Source organism: Capra hircus, unplaced genomic scaffold (genome assembly GCF_001704415.2).
Source record: "Capra hircus breed San Clemente unplaced genomic scaffold, ASM170441v1, whole genome shotgun sequence".
Lineage (NCBI taxonomy): Eukaryota > Metazoa > Chordata > Mammalia > Artiodactyla > Bovidae > Capra > Capra hircus.
Genome location: NW_017189629.1, coordinates 402,268 through 425,028, shown reverse-complemented (window position 1 = coordinate 425,028; position 22,761 = coordinate 402,268). Strand labels below are relative to the sequence as shown.

The 22,761-nt window shown below is 37.8% G+C and overlaps 1 protein-coding gene and 1 pseudogene across 14 annotated transcripts in view; both read left to right on the top strand.

The window, feature by feature from the left end:
* The window catches only part of CASK (calcium/calmodulin dependent serine protein kinase), a 375,002-nt gene that overhangs the window by 319,899 nt on the left and 32,342 nt on the right, over window positions 1-22,761 (top strand). For 6 of the 13 annotated variants that reach the window (XM_018044576.1, XM_013976574.2, XM_018044574.1 and 3 more), the window contains 6 exons: window positions 550-628; window positions 8,105-8,190; window positions 9,481-9,549; window positions 12,368-12,436; window positions 13,844-13,879; window positions 15,514-15,710. In XM_018044576.1, the coding sequence (XP_017900065.1) occupies window positions 550-628; window positions 8,105-8,190; window positions 9,481-9,549; window positions 12,368-12,436; window positions 13,844-13,879; window positions 15,514-15,710 (536 nt within the window). The remainder of the gene's footprint in view (window positions 1-549; window positions 629-8,104; window positions 8,191-9,480; window positions 9,550-12,367; window positions 12,437-13,843; window positions 13,880-15,513; window positions 15,711-22,761) is intronic. The other 7 variants (XM_018044580.1, XM_018044578.1, XM_018044581.1 and 4 more) reach the window with 3 other exon arrangements.
* LOC102170214 lies at window positions 19,374-20,791 on the top strand (annotated as a pseudogene). The gene has a single exon (XR_001297535.2). The product of XR_001297535.2 is annotated as a 60S ribosomal protein L4 pseudogene (transcript).

Below are 22,761 nucleotides of genomic sequence, written 5' to 3'. Positions count from 1 at the left end.
GAAGTTAGTCTTTTTAAAAATCCCTCAAAGAAAACTCCAGGCCAAGATGGCTTTACTGGTAAATTCTGCCAAACATATAATAAAGAAACAGTACCAATTGTACACAGACTCCTCCCAAAACATTGAAAAGGAAAGAATTCTTCCCAACTTATTGTTTTTGATGAAAAGGAGGAGGAAGAGGTAATGCTACCAGACATTTTGCAAGTAAAGAAAACTTCAGACCAGTAATCCTCATGTATTTAGATGCACAAATTCTAAACAAATCCATACCTCAAAAAAGAAAAATACATGACCAAGTGGAGAATTAGCAACATGGAAAATACTTATAATTTTAAAAAGCATTATATAAAATATATGTATGCTATTGTTAGAGTAACCAAAATATCAAAATTAATATTTCTGTCATGGCATAGTGGAGTTTTCTCCTCCATTTTCTATATTTTCTTTAATGTTTTCCTGCTTTTGTAGTTAAGGTTATCTACAGCATAATCACAGATTTAAAAAGAATGCCCTCTCATAGTAATTCTATTTTTGCTTAACTTTTTACAGGGAATCACTTTAAAAATGAATGAACTAAATCACTGTATTGTTGCAAGAATCATGCATGGGGGCATGATTCACAGGCAAGGTAAGTTCCATATATAATTCTTTCCTACCATAGATTTTTTTCATATAGCATAGTGTTTTATGATCCATATAAAAAATTAGTTTGATTGATGGTTTATATAAATGATTTATCTGTCTTTGGTTTTAATCACTGTTGGCCTCCACTCACTTGTATTCATCTCCACATGCTTCAATTATACTATACACTTCTGTTGCTGGAGCATCTCTGAGTCACTCTTTAGATCCTGACTTATTAGAGGCCATAGGAGATAAACTGAAGTATCATATGGGTCCCAGGATATATGGAACACATCTACCATGGGATATAAGATATATGTATATATACTTGCAAAGTTAAAAGACAGTTGACTAATTCATTCAGGAATGAGATATACTATTTATAAATTAGGAAATTAGAGGTTGATAAATAACAATGTTTCAATGGTAAAATAATAAGAAAGATCAAACCTGTGATTAAGTTCTTAACACCTGCTACAGTAAATGCAGTTGAGAAGGGAATTCACTAAGGACTGAAGTAGACAAGAAATGATTTTTTTTGAGAAAGTGGAACTACTATTAACTCTCCAGTGGATAAGATTTGGACATGCAGGTCTAGGTTCCTCTTTGAAGCGACTGTGTCACATGCATTAGTATTTAGAGCCTGATCCAAAAGTGATTCTCCTGTCCAAAAATTAGACTTCCTTTCTTTGAGATCGTGTTGTATATGTGCTTAACACTTCTTTCCTTCACCCTGGAGAGCAAGAGGTAACACCATCAGCTTTTTAGTGCTTTCTTGTCCCTTTAAAGATGACTGCTTATGTACAGAGATGGTGCCTGGCATTACTGCTACCTTCAGAGCAGTCTCTAGGTTTCATGAGTGGCTAGCACTCACACATAAAGATATTTGGTTTTAGAATCCTGTAGAAATTTTTTGCTTAAATTCAGTAAAGTTACATCAGTATTTCTTTAATCTCTTTTTCTTTTATTACCATACTGGCTAGCCCCCGCTGTCTTTAATAGAAGTGGTATAGTGGGTATCCTTGTCCTATTTTTGTTTTTAAGAGGTAGCTTTCCAATGTTTCCCCATGAAGAAGAATGTTTACTCTAGATTTTTAGTAGATACTTTTTTATTAGAGCTGAAGAAGTTCTTTTATATTCTGAGTTACTGGACATTTAAATTATGATTGAGTTTGAATTTTATGAAATGCTTTTTCTACATCTGCTAAGATGATTTATTTTCTTTTCTTTTGATATGGTGAATGACTTTTAAAGATTTCCTAATGATAACCTCCCCAGCATTTCTCAGATAAGCCTAGTGTTTTCATTGTGTATTATCTTTTGGTACGTACTGCTTGATTCTATGTACTATTATTTTGTTTTAGATTTTTGTGATTGCAATTGTAAGTGAGACTGGCCTGTGGTTAATTTTCCTTTCCTACGTTTCTTTGTCTGATTTTAGTTTCAAAGTTACCTTGGCCTCATAAAATGACTTGGAGAAACTCTTCATAAGTTCTCTGAATATTGTATAATATTGGAATGATTTGTAGCCTGAAAGTTTAGTGGAACTTGCCTATAAGACAATCAAGGCCTGGTGTTTTGTGTCTTCTTTTGTGTTAAGGAATATTTTTTTACCACTGTCAGTTTCTTTAACATTCATAAGGCTGGTCAGGCTTTCTATATCGTGAGTGAGTTTGGTAAATTATATTTTCTTGAAAATTTTTATGTTTTTAAAATTATTCTAGTAAGCTTCTTCTTAGTGTCCTCTTACGTTTTTATTAATGTTTCTACTGCCTCTGTAATTATGTACCCATGTTTATTCCTAATGTCATTTATATGTGCCTTGTCTTTTTCCTCCTGATCAACTTACCTATTTTGTTGTTTTATGACCTATTTTTTAATTTTCTCCTTCCTTCTACTTTCTATTGGTTTATCTAACTTTTAAAATCTGATACTTGGTTCATTTACTCCAGTCTTTCTTCATCTCTATGTATTTAAGATTAAACTCTACCTCTTGAAGTACTGTTTTATCTGTATCTTAGCAGTTTCGAGATGAAGCATTTTTATTGTATTTCAGTTATAAGTATTTTTAACATCTCTATTACTATATTTTTCATTGCCCTACAAGTTATTTAGAGATGTTTTTATGTGCCACATTTAAGAGGGTTTCCTATCTATCTTTTTGTGTTTTACTTCGAACTTAATTGCACTGGAGTCAGAGAATGTGGTCTGTATGACACCATTTTGTTGAGGTTTGGTGAGATTTGCTTTATGGCATAGACCTTTCATCATTTTTATAAATGGCCCATGTTGTACCTAAGAAGACTGTTTTGTTCATGTTACATGCAAAGTTCTCTATATGATTGCTTGAGGTTAATTGTTGTTCAAACATTCTACATATTGACTAATTTTTTTCCTGTTTGACCTATCAATAATTATTGAAATATTCCAATTATCACGGTCGAGTTTTTCTATTTCTAGCTATAGATCTCTCAATGTATATATTCAAAGCTGTTTTATTAGGAGCATAGAAGTGCCTGGTAACCATGTCTATCCTTATTATACCTTCTACTTAAAACCTATTTTATTTTAATGTAGTTATTCCAGCTTTATTTTAGTTATTTGCTAACATGCCTTCTTCTATTTTTTTAATTCTAACCATTCTGTGCCTGTGTGCTGTAGAATGTGTCTTACAAACATTTCTAAATCTGGGGTTTTCATTTTGTAATGCCCTCTGATGACTGCAAAAAATCTGCCTGCAATGTAGGAGACCTGGGTTCAATCCCTGGGTTGGGAAGATCCCCTGGAGAAGGGAAAGGCTACCCACTCATCAGTATTCTGGCCTGGAGAATTACACGGACTGTATAGTCCATGGGGTCTCAAAGAGTTGGACACGACTGAGTGACTTTCACTTTCACTTTCTGATGATTGCTATCTTTTAATGGGCAAGGATAGTCCATCAGTATTTACTGTAGTCCATTAATATTTCAGTAATGATTTATATCATCTTTGGGTTTTTTTAATTTATTCCATATTTTAACTGATTTTTTTCTTCATGTTTGTTCATTCCACCCTAGCAGCTTAGACTTTCAGCACTCTATTTCTATTTTTAGATGGTTACCTTGAAAACTTGTCATACATATTTAACTTGACATATGATGACTCAGACACCTGCTATGCAGGAGACCTGGGTTCAATCCCTAGAGAAGGGAACAGCTACACCCACTCCAGTATTCTGGCCTGGAGAATCCCATAAACAGGGGAGCCTAGCAGGCCACAGTCTATGGGGTCGCAAAGAGTCGGACACAACTGAGCGACTTTCACTTTTCACTTTCACACTAAAGGAAAACAGTATATTAATTCCACTCTCTCAAAGAATACAAAGACATTGGAATCAAGTTAGATCCCATTCTTGACTTACATGCACTTTCCTGGTGGCTCAGACGCATTGCCTGCAATGCAGTAGATTGGGGTTCAATCCCTGGGTCAGGAAGATCCCTGGAGAAGGAAATGGCAACCCACTCTAGTACTCTGGCCTGGAAAATCCCATAGATGGAGGAGGCTGGTAGGCTACAGTCCATGGGGTTGCAAAGAGTCGGACACGACTGAGCGACTTCACTTTCTTACTTGACTTACTTATTATTCTTGCCCAACATTTTTAAACTAGTACAGCCACTATGGAGAACAGTGTGGAGATTCCTTTAAAAATTGCAAATAGAACTGCCTTATGACCCAGCAATCCCACTGCTGAGCATACACACCAAGGAAACCAGAACACATGTCCTATTTTAAATCCACAAATTTGAAATTATCTTAAAATACATGACCATTGTTGTTTGAATTTACATAAATGTTTATGATTTTATTTGTTCATTATTCCTTTTGCATTGCAGACCACCCTTTGGTGAGCATTTTTCGTTCTTCCTAAACTATATCCTTTATAGTTCCTTTAGTGATAGTCTCTTGTTGATAAACTCCCTCAGGTGGTGTTATCTGTAAATATTTCATTTCCACCTCAATCTTGATTACTTTTGCTGAGAGCACAGTTTTAGGTTAATGGTTACCATTCCATTTTCTTTTGGCATATGTTGTTTGATCTTGAGAAGTCTGGTGTCACTACAATTGTCCTTGCTTTGTAGGTGATCTCTCCTTTCTCCCTGGACTTTTTAAGCTCTTTGTCTTCGATGTTATGTAGTTTTACTACCTCCTGGCATGGCTTTCTTTTTATTTATCCTATTTGGGATACATTATTCTTCCTGGAGCTGTGTGATCATGTTTGCATCATACAAGAAAATTTGTAACCATATTTCTTAAAATATTGCCTCTTCATTCTATCATCTCCTTCTCAACTCTAGGTAGATGTGTGTTAGACATTCCCTCCATATCTCTTAATATCTTTTTCATGTTTTATTTCTTGTTTCCTATCTTCCTTATCTCATTTCTCTGACCTGCATTCTAGTTAATTTATTTGGTTATGTCTTCCAATTAGCTGAAACTCTTCAGCCATATCTGAACTCCTGTTCAACTCATCCATTCATTGACTTATACTACTGATTATATTTTTCCTTTCTAGAAGTAGTAATCACTTGTTCTTATTCTTATTTTCAGATCTGTCTGTTCACACCTGATAGTCTCTTGTTGCATGCTCATCCTTGCAAAAAAAGGTCCCTTTCTTTCTTTTTCTTTAACATATAGCTATTTTATACAGGCATACCTTAGAGATATTACAGACTTGGTTTCAGACCACTGCAATAAAATGAGTCACATGAATTTTTGTTTCCCAGTGCACATAAAAGTTATGTTTGTACTATGCTATCCCCTGGAGAAGGAAATGGCAACCCACTCCAGTATTCTTGCCTGGAGAATCCCATGGATGGAAGAGCCTGGTGGGCTGCAGTCCATGGGATTGCAAAGAGTCGGACACGACTGAGCGACTTCACTTCACTTATCATCTACTAAGTGTACAGTAGCATTATGTCTTTTTTTCTGTTTTGTAGCTTTGTACTATTTTATTTTTTAATATAAATTTATTTATTTTAATTGGAGGTTAATTACTTTACAATATTGTATTGGTTTTGCCATACATCAACATGAATCCGCCACAGGTATACACGTGTTCCCCATCCTGAACCCCCCTCCCTCCTCCCTCCCCGTACCATCCCTCTGGATCATACTTTAATTTAAAATTACTTTATTACTAAAAAATGCTAACCATCATCTAAGCCTCAGCAAATCATATTCTTTGCTCCTGGTGGAGGGTATTGTCTAGATGTTGATGGCTGCTGATTGGTCAGGGTGGTGGTTGCTGAAGGCTGAGGTGGCTGTGGCAGTTTCTTAAAATAAGACAACAATGAACTTTGCCTCATTGATTGACTCTTCCTTTCACAAATGGTTTCTTTGTAGCATGCACTGCTGCTTAATAGCATTTTACCCATGGTAGAACCTCATTCAAAACAGGAGTAAATCCTCTCAAACCCTGCCACTGCTTTATTAACTAAGTTTATGTAATATTCTAAATCCTTTGCTGCAATTTCGACAATCAGTTGTTTGCCATCTTATATAAGCACGGTTCATAACACTCCCAAAACAGCAGAGATCACTCATCACAGATCACCATAATGAATATAATAATGATGAAAAAGTTTGAAATATTGTGAGAATTACCAAAGTGTGATACAGAGACAGGAAATGAGCAAACACTGTTGGAAAAATGGCACAGATAGACTTGCTCAACACAGGGTTGCCACAAACCTTCAATCTATAAAAAATGTGGTTATCTTTGAGGCATAGTAAAGCAAAGCACAAGAAAACAAGGTATTCCTGTAGTCTGTATCTGACCATTCCAGCATCTATCCTCCTTGAGGATCTAAATCTATTTCTTCTCTTTCTGATGACTCACATAATAGTTTGCCTTATTGTATGTTTGGTGATCTTTGATTATAAGCTTTTTGCTTGCTCAAATTAGTAGAAGTCGTGGGAGCCTAAACTGGGAATACTTTCCTCCAAAAATGGTCTGTTCTGTGTTTTACCGGCTGCCACAGAGTGCCACTGAACTGGGTCTTGGCTCCCTGCAGAATCCTGGGCTTAGCTTCTCTAACTTGCTATTGGCCCAAGACTCAGAAGGCAGCCAGCAGGCAGTGTGGCAATGGCATCTACCCCTCCCACTGGTTTCATTCCATCTTGATTTTGCCACCACTCTGGATCCAGCTCACTGGGTTCTTATCTGTGGAAGGGAGAGTGGGGATGGAAATGGGAAGTATTCTTGGGGATTCACATTCATTTTGTGAGACCAGTAACACTTCAAGGGGTGAGCCCTACACGGGATATAGTTGTAAGAGTTTGTGAGTGCCTAATCCACCATATTGAAGACAAAAGTCCCCAAATTTTTGTTTTATGTCCCCAAATTTTTGTTTTATGTTTTATTATGTTAACTTTCAAACATGGTTAGAGAGAACAGTGCAGTGAATTCAAGTAGAGAAAAGAATAGTGCAGTGATCACCTACCTACCCATAACCCAGGTAGAATTATTGTTAATTCATGACCATACTGATTTCAGCTGTATTTGCCCTACTGCCCCTGGATTACTTTGAAGCAAATACAAGGCTCTTTGTTTATCTGCATTTTAGTGCATATGTCTTAAAGACACCATGAGCTTTTCATAATGAAGTCAGGTCAATAACTAAACATTTGTGCAATTCATAAGTAAAGCAAAAATTTACATAACACTATTTAACCATTGTTTCTCACTTTTTCTAGTTGAAGTGTGACAGAACCCTGAAACGCCTACCAAATTATTATTAAAAAGTTGCAGTATGTCTAATATAAATTTATGGATATATAGATGTTATCACCACAATTCTTTGAAAAATCAACAACCTTTGTATCATATCTGGTAGATGATGATGATGATAACAGCAAATACTTAAATGGCACTATGCGCCAAGAACAGTTCTAAGTCTTCTGCATCTAATAAACTCATTTAATCCTTACAACAGTCCTATGAGATACTATTTTCATTGACATTTTATAAATATGAGTTTTCAGGGAAATTCTCAGTAAGTTACCCAAGATCTTGAAGCTAGTACATGATAAAGCAGAGATATTAACCCAGACAGGCTGCATCTGGAAGTCATAGTTTCAAACAGCTATATACATACAGACTCTCTCAGAAAAATAAGCAGATTTTTACAGTCATCTTTCAAAACTGTGTCCTCCATAAGTTAGGTGTATCTGTTTTGGCGAGTTTATTATATGAGCCTGACTCATACCTGGTTCTGAAATATTCAGTTCAGTTCAGTTCAGTCGCTCAGTTGTGTCCGACTCTTTGCGACCCCATGAATTGCAGCACGCCAGGCCTCCCTGTCCATCACCATCTCCCGGAGTTCACTCAGACTTAAGTATTTAGCTTAATTTTTTTTAATTACTTACCTTGCTGACTTTGGATTTTATTATTATAAAAGTATATATCATTTCATGTTTATAATTTTGTGTAATTTCTTAGGTACACTTCATGTCGGAGATGAAATTCGAGAAATCAATGGCATCAGTGTAGCCAACCAAACAGTGGAACAGCTGCAAAAAATGCTTGTGAGTAAATGAAAGTCTCTTTTTCTGAAATCGACTTTCAGTTCATTAACTTATTAAATAAGAGGTATTCTTTTGTAATCTGGTACCATCATCTGTGTGGTCTGGTGCAACATTCAGAGAAACTGAGACCTAGAAAAATGTTTACATGCAGCAGAGCTTAGAAACATTTTGCCCATTTTCAGCAGTGTGGGCTTGAACATTCTCCTTTCAGTCCTTTGTCTTCTGGTTCTTAGTGAGCAGATGTTTAAAGAAAACCTTTGCAGTTGTGCATACTTGTGAACTAGTTTCTCACTGACCTCAATTCTGCTGACATCAGCAATGTCAGAAACCTCTTTCCTGTGTAGCTGAGTCATAGCCAGCTATATGGGATTTCTCTATAGAGCAAGGGAAAGGAAAGTCATGGTAGACCAGGCCATTTTTTACCATATATATCCAAAATTGGTGTTCAGATTAGGCTTTGGATTGGGGCAGGCTGGGGGCTGCAGAATGACAGGCCCTGGCGAGCAGAGGGAGATGTTTAGACCTCTGGTCCTGCACCTTCTTCCCACCATAGTGTAGCAGCCTCCTGCGCTATTTATATCTACTGAAGGCACAATAAGCACCACAGAGTCACTGACAGTCAAAACTAAGGCCTAATTGAAACATGTATAATATCATATAAGAAATGAATCGCCAGTCCAGGTTCAATACAGGATGCTTGGGGCTGGTGCCCCGGGATGACCCGGAGGGATGGTATGGGGAGGGAGGTGGGAGGGGGGTTCAAGATGGGGAACACGCGTACGCCCGTGGCGGATTCATGTTGATGTGTGACAGAACCAATACAATATTGTAAAGTAATTAGCCTCCAATTAAATAATTTTAAAAAAAAACTAAGGCCTAAATTATGAAATAAAAAGCAGATTTTATGGAGTACACCATCATCATGTAGCCTCCCAAATATAATTCTTACATAATTACTTGTTCTGTAGTCCATTTCAACTTGTATTCACTTTCAAAAGGCATGTCACTTAGAGTTATCTCCACATCTATGAAAAGAACACCATCAGAGGTCTGTTGCACCATTGCTATGTGAACAGGGCAGTCAGCCTTGACTTTGCAGGGCTGTTCCCAGGAGCAGCTTCCTTTGTCACTGTGAGCAGTTCCTGCTTTTGTAACTCGGTTTCGTTTTTAGGCCCCTGCGCTCTCGGCTGGCTTAAACTAAACACCCCCGAAACGTTTTCAGTGGTTTCTTACGCGTTGTTGTGTGCAACATTTGTTTGTTCAAAGAGCTCTCCTTTCTGTTTCCTCCAGCGGGAAATGCGGGGGAGTATCACCTTCAAGATCGTGCCAAGTTACCGCACTCAGTCATCCTCCTGTGAGGTAATAGCTCTATGAAACACCCCATCTCCTCTGGGTTCTTAACTAACTGTCTGCTGATGGCTGAATGTTTTGGCTTCTTCTGGGAAATTGTTTCTGCCTGTGCTGTTGATCACTGCACACCAATTTTACAACAAAGATAACGGAACAGAGTAGGTCCCACCCACCTACTCAGCCCTCTTCCACGGGGTTCTCCTCAGCACCTGAACTTCCTGCAGGCTGGAAGCGAAGCAAAATACATAGAGAGAAGCTCCAAATAATGACAGAGGTTTAATAAAGAATGGGTCTCTGGGGGAGGATGCAAGATGATAATTGCAATAATGTTTCCAGGAAGTATATTCACTTCCCTTGTTAAGAAGTCACATTAGATAGTTCTTCTTTCCAAGAATCTGAAAAGTGGTCTATTTCTTGTTAAGATAGAGTTATTCAAATAATTCTGACAGGTCTCTAGATGGATTTTAAGCCTATGAGGAATTGATAACTGATGTTATTAGTGGAATAGAGGTTTTTGCAACCTTCTGTGAAATTGTTTAAATTGGAATGTTATCTGACTTGGAAACAAGTAAGTGTTCTAGAGTAATACAAACCCCAAGTTCTTTTCTTACAGTAGGCTTATCCTTGAGAAACTGTAGCTTTCCCAACCTATATTATTCAGTTTGCTATTGGTTAGCTAGTGAGATTCAAAAATCATTCTTTCTATATTTGGAAATATGAACCAGCCTAAGTGAGAGCATCCTTTGGCCATTGCACCTTCAGTTTGAATATTTTTTTCTGAAACTCGCACTTTCCTGTGCACCTTCCAAGTATGTGTAACATCAGTATGAAGTACAGTGAATGTTTAAGACTGGCTGGCAACTTACTGGAACCGGTCTAGAAAACTGAATTTGTACTTAGGAGAAGTTGAGGGAGAAATTATAATGTTTCTTCCTGTCTCTAGTAATGATGTAAATTTCACAAGAAAAATCAGAGGCTTCCTGTTTTTCCTAAACCTATTGAAGATATGTATAAGAATTTGTAGTTTCGTTAAGTATGTTTTTAGTGAGCCATGACAAGTGGGGTTTCTGTTATATCAAGTCTTGAGCTCCTCTTGGTGGCTTTTTATGGAACTTCAGTTATATTTCAAAACAAAATACAGAACTGCTTCTGTTCCAGGATTCAGTTTTGAAATTTGTTACCTAGTACACAAACCTTGCTGGAAAAGAAAAATTGTCACATGCATCTTTTATGTCAAGCATTCTGATATTCTAAAAATCATAAGTGGTCCTCATACCGTTTCACATCTTGGAAGAAATTTAGTAAATGCAATTGGTTTTTGTCTTTTTGGCTCACTAGCCAGAAGATAGTGTTAGTTATTAATATAAGTTTCTCTTGTGTTTTTGAGTGGTTGAACTGGTTTTGAGGTAGGACCAGTAGGACACATAAATGCTATGCTCTTGAGTAAAAAGAACCCCCTCTTACCTTCTCAACCTCTGAATAGTAGGAATAAAGGTACCTCCCCCACCAATCTCTTTGACTCTCCTGTCCTCTGGCAGAGTTCAACCCTGTGGTTGGATTCTTCCCAGCTACAACAATACTTCCTAAAGAAAGGCTCTCTGGCTACCTATCTCAGCATCACCCTGGCCATTGGTAAAAGCGGGGACCCCCCACCCCACACCCTGGCCCTACTGACATGAGTCTCTGGGGGTGGCACCTAGACATTCTGCTCACTAACATCTGAGAATCCTCATCTAAGGGATCCCATTATCTAAAGGCCAACAGGTTCCAGAAGTTTTCTTTAAGTCTTCTAGAAAAAGCAAATGTCTTTTGAGCGGACATGCACATTTCAAAGATTTCCAAGAACTCAACTAAAATTTTAAATACTTACTTTCATCCTCTCCTTGTTTTAACATTATAGTTGATTTGGACAACAAGGGAGTGGAGCCTGGAAAGGATTTTGAGTGTGTCATATAGTATAGTTGGCTGTGGCTGCTGGAATCTTTGCCAGAAGTGTAATATTTGTAGAGGCTCAAAATTATTGTTTTAATTAATCTGTTAAAATATTCTAAAAAAAATAAAGGTTTCTTCTCTGGTCTATAACTATCTTTTACCCTTATTAGTAATATCTAGCCTAGAAAGATTCTAAGGTGATTGCAATGTAAGAAGTCTTTTTTTAAGGTTCACTTCACTTCCCTGGTGGCTCAGACGGTAAAGCGTCTGTCTACAATGTGGGAGACCTGGGTTCGATCCCTGGGTCGGGAAGATTCCCTGCAGAAGGAAATGGCAACCCACTCCAGTACTCTTGCCTAGAAAATCCCATGGACAGAGGAGCCTGGTGCAGGCTACTGTCCATGGGGTCACAAAGAATCAGGCATGACTGAGTGACTTCACTTCAAATTGTGTCATTCAGTAATTTTTGATACTGAGGTACCTAAAGATTATTAAATACTTTTAACACCTAATTTTCAATTTAAAAAGATATGCAGTTGGGATCTTTAGCACAATGTTATAGTAATCCTTGTCACTTTACAGTAGTTGATAGGATTTTAATATCAAGTTACCCTTCGGGTTCTCATTTTAAAAAAGCAAAGGTTATAGAATGTTAGAGACAGGAAAGAAATGATTAATGAAATGACACGGTCATCACTTACAACATGTGAATCTTCAGACTGCACAAACATTTTTTTCATGCTTCTCTGAAATCATGCAAGTAAGTCAGTATGGCACCTTTACAGCTAAAACCTCAAAGGAAATGGTTGTCAGACTGTGGTTGTAACTGTTAATGTGAATATCTCTTGTTTCTCTGCTGGTGTTCTGTGTTAATGAACCTTGTGTCTTATTTCAGAGAGATTCCCCCTCCACTTCCAGACAGTCCCCAGCTAATGGTCATAGCAGCACTAACAATTCTGTTTCGGTAAGAACTCTAGCTCCACACAGCAAAGTGTGACAATTTTGTTGGTGCCACCTGCCATGAGTGTTCTAGTTACATGTGTTCAGTGGAAATATTGTCTTCTGCCGATATACAAGGCTACTACAGCTACAATGCAGTTTACTCCTGGAAAATCTTGTTCTTCTCATTAAAAATACCTTTCATTAGTTAAATTTGAAGAAATGTAGTTCAAGACTGCTTTGGTCATTCTCAAAATATTTCTGTGTCACCCAGCTACTGTCTATGACTTTGCTCAAAGTTATGCAGAGGATTTAAATGGAAATTTGTTGAAATTTCTCAACATTTTTTTTTCACTTGAAAAAGATAAAGAAATCTAAGAATTTTGCAGAGTAGGAATTTGGGTATTCTCGGGCTTTGTAGTTGTCTATTCTGAGTGATATCAGCAACATGTTTAGTTTCCGCTATCTAAGTTTACGAATTGGTGTGCCCTCTGTTATTGTGGTACGTGCACATACTTCTGTGAATTATAAGCCTTGCCTGGATATGAAAAGCAAAAGGAACTGGCTTCAAACTGCACTTAAGCCACGCTATTATCACATCTTTAACACAAAGTACTTTATATTTTGACTTGAACTTGGAATTTTACTTTTTTTTCATTTTGGAAAGTAAAAAGAATGGTTTTTAATTTATGTAAGCAAATGGGAGCACTTATAGGTGCAGGTGTGTGAATTTTTGAAATATTTTGAAATAATAAAATCTCTTAAGTTGCTGATATTGCTGTTAAAAATGAGAGTTCTAATGATACAGCAGTATCACTCTTTTCCTATTAACTTGCCCTTTAAAAATATATCATTTTTATGAGGTAAATTTGTAAATAATTTGAGATAACATAAATAATTTGAGATCACCTCAGATGGAATGATATAAGTAAGAGAAATGTTAGAAAATTTCCTGTAACTTTTATTTGCAACTTCAAAATAGGCTACCGAAGGAATTTATTTATAACAGTTGACATTTAACAACTCTAAGATGATGAAAAATCCATACAACCATTGAATTTTTCAAAATCTTAAATGGTTGCAGTGACTAAGTTGAAAAGGGCAACAGCTCTTTTGAGTTTTGAGGGTTTTTTTTAAATAGGCTGTTTCACTTGCAGTGGCTTTTGTGTTGAAGATGCTGAGTTGTTTCTTAAGAACACATTTCTCTCTGCTTAAATTTACCTGCTTTCTTCAGCTTGCTGCTAAATGGCCTGGGTTTGATTTTTCTTTTTTGATAACTCAACATTTCTGAGAAATGGAATAATGTATATTATCTCTTTACAACTTAAATCTAGCTCATTTTTTAACCATAATGTAACAGAACACACAAATTACCTTGTACTCTTTGAAAAGTAAATGAAAATTTTTCTCCTGGGTTGGCTTTATTCTACAGGACTTGCCATCAACTACCCAACCAAAAGGACGACAGGTGAATAGATATCCTCTATAGAAACTTCTCTAAACTGAGCTGCTAATAGCCAATCCTTTATTAACCCTTTCCATCCCATAATGTCTGCATTTTGGACCATAACATTTGAGCATTGAGAGCTTGTACCATTTCATTTTAACACATTACACATGACTAATTCTCTATAAGGACTTTTTCCCTAACATCTTTGTAGCTGTGATGGTTATTGTAATTTCAACCTGATCATTTTGTGTTGATGGTTAAGAATTCAGCCTTTGGGGATCTTATGGGCCTGCCTCTGGGGTGGAAATAAATTTTTAAAGGCTACAGAATTCTTCAAATTCTAAGAATAACTAAAATGTACATGCCAATGAACATTTTTAAGCAATAATTATCTGATGTTTGAAGGTTTTTTTCTTAATTTGTATCTGCATGTGTATTTCTAAAAGCCATATACAGTGGGGGAAAAACAACAACAGAAAAATCCTGGCTTTACGTCCTAATCAAACATGAAAAGTTAAGTGCTGCCTGAGACAAGCAACTTTTATTTGCTGGCACTTTGAGTATGAATTTTAGGTGCAAATGCAGAGACTTATAACTTTTATAGGCTGGATTTCTGAAAAGAAACAAACAGAATGATAACACAATAGTTCCAAACCCTTCAGGTTGGTTTTACAGTGACTTTAATATTAATATTCAAATGTAATTTCAAGATAGAAATTTTATGGAATTTTTCTTGAAATGTGCTCTTAAAAGTAATCAAATTGGGAGTTAAGATTTGCATAAACTAGCACCTGATAGAAATCACTCAAATGATGCAATACTGAATATCTAGCACCTTGTTTTACATTATTTAGAAATCCAGTAATTCATAAAATGGTGCCATGTGATAACCCCTTGTATGCCAATCTGTTTCCTTTTATATTTACTAGTTACATTTACATATCATAAAACTCAGAGCCTTGAACTATCCACCTCCTGAAGCTCTGTGCAGATTTTAAGTGTTACATTGGCAAACGTAGGACTTAAATTCATTTTTCTTCTCAAAGAAGAATAAAATGCGAATATAAAGTAGAAATGCTATTTGCAAAATTAAACTACCTTTAAATGCTTTTTTAAAATGTTTGAGTTACAGTTAAGTTTATCAGCAGTGTGTAGACACACTGCCAGTTGTCATGAAGGCATTTTATAGCACGTTACCAACACTGAGTTCTTGCTAGTTTCGTATCGTGCTGCTTTAGGGTTAAAACCTTCCCTGAATGCTTGTGGTTATGGCTTAAAGCCTGCCATGTGATCATGACAACTTACCCATAATATCAATTACATATATGCAGATTTTCAAACGGTAAGCATATTTCACTATAATTTTAAGCCTATTCTGTTATAGTAAAAGCAGAAATTAAGTCTTTATTGAACAAATATCTTAAGTGTTCTATCCAAATAAAAAGAGCAGAGATTTGTAACTGTACACATCAAAAATAGTACATTGTTCTAGTGGTAGCAGTTTTTTGTGTTGTATTTCCATGCATCATATTTGTGTTCACCATCTAATGTCCTGTTCGTATTGTAGTGTTAGTCCATGGTTATTCAGTTAGAGCTGACTGTTTTCTTTCATATCACCATGGCGTTTTTTCTTACCAACTCCTGTTTTATAGATCTATGTAAGAGCACAATTTGAATATGATCCAGCTAAGGATGACCTCATCCCCTGCAAAGAAGCTGGCATTCGATTCAGAGTTGGTGACATTATCCAGATTATTAGTAAGGACGATCACAATTGGTGGCAGGGTAAACTGGAAAACTCCAAAAATGGAACGGCAGGTCTCATTCCTTCTCCAGAACTTCAGGAATGGTATGTCTGTGTTTGTTGTTTTGGTTTCTTATATAAATGAAGCCTGGCAAGCCATTTTTCACCTTTATATTTTGCTGTTTTATAGGGTAAAACCTGTTTAATACATTCTTTGCTCTATTAGCCAAACGCAATTCAAATGAGTCTGCCGAGAATTCTCAGTTGTCAGCCCCAAGTGAGCTCCTATTTATAGAGTCAGGTCTTTGTTTCACACAGAAGGAGATGAAGGTCTAGAGAGAGGCTGAGTTGGGTCATAGTCACATCGTGATCTCTTAGCAGAGCCCTCTACGCCTGTATGCTGTTTCCAGCCTTTTAAAATTGCATTTTTTTAAATGTACCCTCTCTTTGCCCCTCCACATGCCCTCACCAACCCCATTCCACTCCACCACCAGTGAAAAACTCAGATGCCAGGATTCACTGTCACTCCAGGTATTTAAACTGTTTCACTATTAGAAAGGAGACAGAAGCTTCGTTCTTTACCCTGCCAGGTCTTTAAAAATGTGTGTCTGTTAGAAAGTTTAAGCTTTGAAAGCAGGTTAAAATCAGGCAGTTTTCAGACATGTTTTTAACTGAGAGGAGTCAGGGATTACTGTATATTTTGGTAAAATCTATTTCTGTTGTTAATGTTATAATTTGCTGTTTTTCGAAAAATGCTGATAGTTTTACCTTTGTCTGTACTTTGGCAATATATATCAGAAATCTAGTGCCAAAGAGATATCTTCAAAAGAAAGAGATCTGCATGTCCAAAATACTTATTTGAACCTAACTAAAAGAGATTAAAGGCATCAAGTTCATAGACGCATAGTTTTTTTCACCCAGTTTTTTACTAATTAAAAGGATTTTTCAGTTAACCTCTTTTGCTTGATCACTTCTTTCAGCTATTCCAGTGTTCCCAAAAATACTTTTAAATTTAGCACGTTGGAGCTAAGAACTTCAGATGCCATCATTTTATACTAGGAAACATAGGCCCACATAGCAGAAGTAGAAGCCTTCCCTCTGATGCCGTCTTTGGGTCTGATCTTCAAAAAACAATTTAAGCATTAGTGAGAGGAAGGTGATGTCTAAGTTCTTTTGCTAGTGATGTTATTATGTTAGCACTGATATTTACATTTTACAAAATGTGTTCTTAAATGTTGCCATATATGAATGAGTGTCTCTTGAAAATATTTATGTAGATTCTAGACCTCTTCTCCCTGGTCAGATCATTTGTATAAATTGTGTCTCATCAATACCTATAACTCTTAAGTCCCCTGGGGGAAGCCTGAGAAATGACAGTGGAAAAGCAGATTTGCTTCCCATTTCCTATAATGGTAGACTAGATTGTCTGGACCAATCCTCCTGGTGGAAAAAAAATGAAAAGTGCTGCAGAAAATATGTTTTTTGAAAATTACCTTAAAAGCACTGAGTACCTGAAAAGATATTGGGGAACTCAGTGACCAGTTTTTATATGAAAGCTATTAATCAGAGCAGTAAAAATGAGAGTTCCAAATTGGTCCACTTTGCCATGAGGGCATTTCTATTACTAAGAACTCCTCTGCGAGAGGACCAAGGTTAAGACCCAGTAAGGCCTGTATAAGTAGTAGAATCAGTTAGGAGACCCATCCCACACTGTCAGGACTGCAAAAAGCTATACCCCTAGGTTAAGAACAAACTGATAAGCATCCCTTACTTCCCTTCCACACCAGGGGACTGTAGAGAAGGATGCCTTGCCAGTGAGCAGAGCAGAAGGCAAACAAAGTTCCCCTGAAAACATTGTGGCCACTGGTCTACCCCAAATGCATTTGCACCCAGGTACACATAGCCTGGGACAGCCAGGGAAAGTCCAGCTATGCACTTGGTGTGAGGTTTCTTGTTTACTAATACTTCCATATACCTGTTATAATCAGTAATATGCTTCTATGAAGACCTACAAGACCTTCTGGAACTCACACCAAAAAAAAAAAAAAAAAAGATGTCCTTGTCATCATATGTCCTTGTCATCATAGAGGAATGGAATACAAAAGTAGGAAGTCAAGAGAAACCTGGAGTAACAGGCAAGTTTGGCCTTGGAGTGCAAAATGAAGCAGGGCAAAGGCTAACAGAGTTTTGCCAAAAGAATGCACTGGTCATAGCAAACACCCTCTTCCTGTGACACAAGAGATGTCTCTACACGTGGACATCACCCAGATGGTCAATACAGAAATCAGATTGATTGATTATATTCTTTGCAGCCAAAGATGGAGAAGCTCTATACAGTTGGCAAAAACAAGACCGGGAGCTGACTATGGCTTAGATCATGAACTCCTTACTGCAAAATTCAGACTTAAATGGAAGAACATAGGGAAAACCACTAGGCTATTCAGGTATGACCTAAATCAAATCCCTTACAATTATACAGTGTAAGTGACAAATAGATTCAAGGGATTAGATCTGATAGAGTGCCTGAAGAACTATGGACAGAGGTTCGTAACATTGTACAGCAGGCGGTGATCAAAACCATCCCCAAGAAAAATGCAAAAAGGTTGTCTGAGGAGGCCTTACAGATAGTTGAGACAAGAAGAGAAGCAAAAGGCTAGGAGAAAAGGAAAGATATACCCATTTGAACGCAAAGTTCCAAAGAATAGCAAGGAGAGATAAGAAAGCCTTCCTCAGTGATCAGTGCAAAGAAATAGAGGAAAACAATAGAATGGGAAAGACTAGAGATCTCTTCAAGAAAATTAGAGATACCAAGGGAACATTTCATGCAAAGATGGGCTCAATAAAGGACAGAAATGGTAAGGACCTAACAGAAGAAGAAGATATTAAGAAGAAGTGGCAAGAATACACGGAAGAACTGTACAAAAAAGATCTTCACGACCCAGATAATCATGATGGTGTGATCACTCGCCTAGAGCCAGACATCCTGGAATGTGAATTCAAGTGGGCCTTAGAAAGCATCACTACAAACAAAGCTAGTGGAGGTGATGGAATTCCAGCTGAGTTATTTCAAATCCTAAAAGATGATGCTTTTAAAGTGCTGCACTCAATATGCCAGCACATTTGGAAAACTCAGCAGTGGCCACAGAACTGGAAAAGGTCCATTTTCATTCCAGTCCCAAAGAATGCTCAAACTACCACACAATTGGACTCATTTCACATGCTAGCAAGGTAATGCTCAAAATCCTTCAAGCTATGCTTCAATAGTATGTGAACCGAAAACTTCCAGATGTACAAGCTGGATTTAGAAAAGGCAGAGGAACCAGAGATCAAATTGCCAACATCCATTGGATTATAGAAAAAGCAAGAGAATTCCAGAAAAACATCGACTTCTGCTTTACTGACTATCCTAAAGCCTTTGACTGTGTAGATCACAACAAGCTGGAAAATGGGAATATCAGACCACCTTACCTGCCTCCTGAGAGATCTATATGTAGGTCAGGAACCAACAGTTAGAACTGGACATGGAACAACAGACTGGTTCCAATTCAGGAAAGGGAGTACGTCAAGGTGGTATATTGTCACCCTGGCTATTTAACTTATATGCAGAGTACATCATGTTAAATACCGGGCTGGATGAAGCACAAACTGGGATTAAGATTGCTGGGAGAAATATCAATAACTTCAGATATGCAGATGACACCACCCTTATGACAGAAAGCAAAGAACTAAAGAGCCTCTTGATGAAGGTGAAAGAGGAGAGTAAAAAAGCTAGCTTACTTTTCCTGTGGGAGCCGCCGGGGTGAGAGGAGCGTGGCCTTCTCCTCTCCCCGCCATGGCGTGTGCTCGTCCACTGATATCAGTGTACTCCGAAAAGGGGGAGTCATCTGGCAAAAATGTCACTTTGCCTGCTGTGTTCAAGGCTCCCATTCGACCCGATATTGTTAACTTTGTTCACACCAATTTGCGCAAAAACAACAGATAGCCCTATGCCGTCAGTGAATTAGCAGCTCATCAAACCAGTGCTGAGTCTTGGGGTACCAGCAGAGCTGTGGCTCGAATTCCCAGGGTTCGAGGTGGCGGGACTCACCGTTCCGGTCAGGGTGCTTTTGGAAATACGTGTCGTGGGGGCTGCATGTTTGCACCAACCAAGACCTGGCGACGTTGGCACCGCAGAGTGAATACAACGCAGAAGCAATACGCCATCTGCCCTGCACTGGCTGCCTCAGCCTTACCGGCGCTGGTCATGTCTAAAGGTCATCGTATAGAGGAAGTTCCTGAACTTCCTTTGGTGGTGGAAGATAAAGCTGAAGGCTACAAGAAGACAAAGGAGGCTGTTTTGCTTCTGAAGAAACTTAAGGCCTGGAATGATATCAAAAAGGTCTACGCCTCTCAGCGAATGAGAGCCGGCAAAGGCAAAATGAGAAACCGGGGCCGCATCCAGCGCAGGGGACCCTACATCATCTATAATGAGGACAATGGGATCATCAAGGCCTTCAGAAGCATCCCTGGAATTACTCTGCTTAATGTAAGCAAGCTGAACATTTTGAAACTTGCTCCTGGTGGTCACGTGGGACGTTTCTGCATTTGGACTGAAAGTGCTTTCCGAAAGTTAGATGAGCTATATGGCACTTGGCGTAAAGCAGCCTCCCTCAAGAGTAACTACAACCTCCCCATGCACAAGATGCTCAATGCAGACCTTAGCAGAATCTTGAAAAGCCCAGAAATCCAAAGAGCACTCCAAGCACCACGCAAGAAGATTCATCGCAGAGTCCTGAAGAAGAATCCACTGAAAAGCCTGAGAATCATGTTGAAGCTTAACCCGTACGCAAAGACCGTGCACTGGAACACCATTCTTCGGCAGGCCAAGAATCACAAAATCCGCATGGATAAGGCAGCAGCAGCACTAGAAGCCAAATCAGATCAGAAGGGGGTTCAGGGCAAGAAGCCTGTGGTGGGAAACAAATAAAAGAAGGCTGTTGGTGATAAGAAGCTGAAGAAGCCTGTGGAGGGAAAAAAGGCTGCAGGAACCAAGAAACCAGCAGCTGAAAAGAAGCCCACAGAAAAGAAACCCACCTCAGAGGAAAAGAAGGCTGCTGCATAAACTTAAATTTGTTTATTCCATAAATGCCAAATCATTTTGGACAGCTAATTTTGAATAAAGACCTGAACAAAGAGGCAATGAGGAACATAGAAAAAAAAAAAGCTAGCTTAAAACTCAACATTAAAAAATGAAGATCATGGCATCCAATCCCATCACTTCATGGCAAATAGATGGGGAAACAATGGAAACAGTGAGAGAGTTTATTTTCTTGTGCTCCAAAATCACTGTGGATGGTGACTGCAGCCTTGAAAATTAAGACGCTTGCTCCTTAGAAGGAAAGCAATGACAAACCTAGACAGCGTATTAAAAAGCAGAGACATTACTTTGCCTACAAAGGTCCATATAGACAAAGCTATGGTTTTTCCAGTAGTCATGTATGGATGTGTGAGCTGGACAATAAAAAAGGCTAAGCACAGAAGAATTGATGCCTTCGAACTGTGGTGCTGGAGAATACTCCTGAGAGTCCCTTGGACAGCAAGGAGATCAAACCAGTCAATCCTAAAGAAAATCAACCCTGAATATTCATTGGAAGGACTGATGCTGAAGCTGCAATACTTTGGCTACCTGATGTAAAGAGCCAACTCATTGGAAAAGACCCTGATGCTGGGAAGGATTGAAGGCAGAAGGAGATGGGGATGACAGAGGATGAGATGGTTGGATAGCATCACTGACTCAATGGACATGAGTTTGAGCCAACTCCAGGAGATAGTGAAGGACAAGGAAGCCTGGCATGCTACAGTCCATGGGGTCACAAAGAGTCAGACATAAATGAGTGACTGAACAACAATGCTTAAAAAATATCTTCAGAGTATGTGGGGAGGGATGAATGGCATAACAGATTCGAAATAGAACCTAAAGGAATTTCCAAGGACAAAAAAATGCACTAACAAAATCTTAGTGGCCACATACCTATTACAATTTTTTTTTAATTTTTAAATTAAATTTCTAAATATTTTTTAATGTTTCCATCAACAGGTCAATGGATAAACAAATTATGGCATATCCATACAATAGGATGCAGTTAAAGGAATTATTGGTAACACACAACAATATGAGTGAAACTCAAAACCACTAGGCTGGGTTTCCAGGCAAAACAGAGAACATACTATATAATTCCCTTATATAAAACTCTAGAAAATCAAAACTAACCTTTAGTTCCTGGGGATCTGTAGGAGGAAGGAGGAATTACAGAAGGGCATAAGAAAAGTCCTGGGATGATGAAAATATTTGTTATTTTGATTATGATGATGTTTTCATGGGATGTATAATATTTCAAAACTGAAATTTTATACTTTATATATTATGTTCAGTTTACTACAGAAAAACTGAGCTCAGTAAAGTTGCAGAGACTATAGAGGGAGAAAGAAATTCTAACTAGAATAATGAGGAAGAGGCCCACTGGGCAGTATGTTCCTTGAGATGTTGAGTAGGACTTTGGAGGTATAAGAAGAGATTCCCAGCTGAGGGGAAAAAGAATTCCTTGTTGAAAAAGTGAATTGGTCTCTAGAATGTCATATGGTAGACATGCAATGCTAATGAGAAAGATTTGAAACAATACTATCAGCCAAACCCGGAAGCTTTGTTTAGATGTATTGCTAGCAAATCAAATTTTTCACATTCTCCAGATGAGAAATCAGTTTTTTTGAACCCGAATACCTTCCCTTCTTTATCCGTGGTAAATTTCATCTTGCTTGACAAGGCCCGTCAGCCTAATCCTTGGATATGATTTGAGCCCCTGAATGTGTCATCCCTTCCCTTGCCTACTAGATCCTCATCCAAGTCAGCAATAAATGTGAAACATGTGTTTGAAATTTCCTCCATGTTGACCTAAATTCTAACAGTTTTCTTGCACTTACAGAGCTAAAAGAAATAACATTCATTTCCTGAGTGCCTGGTAAAAATCAGTTTCATTCCTCTCTCGTTACACCACATATGACCACACCACAAATTTTTACTGGGAACTTTTTTTAAGCTTAAAATCATTTCTTGTAAGATACTCTGTACACTATAACATAAGCTTCACAAGGTCAGGATTTTTTTTATTTTGGTCTCTTA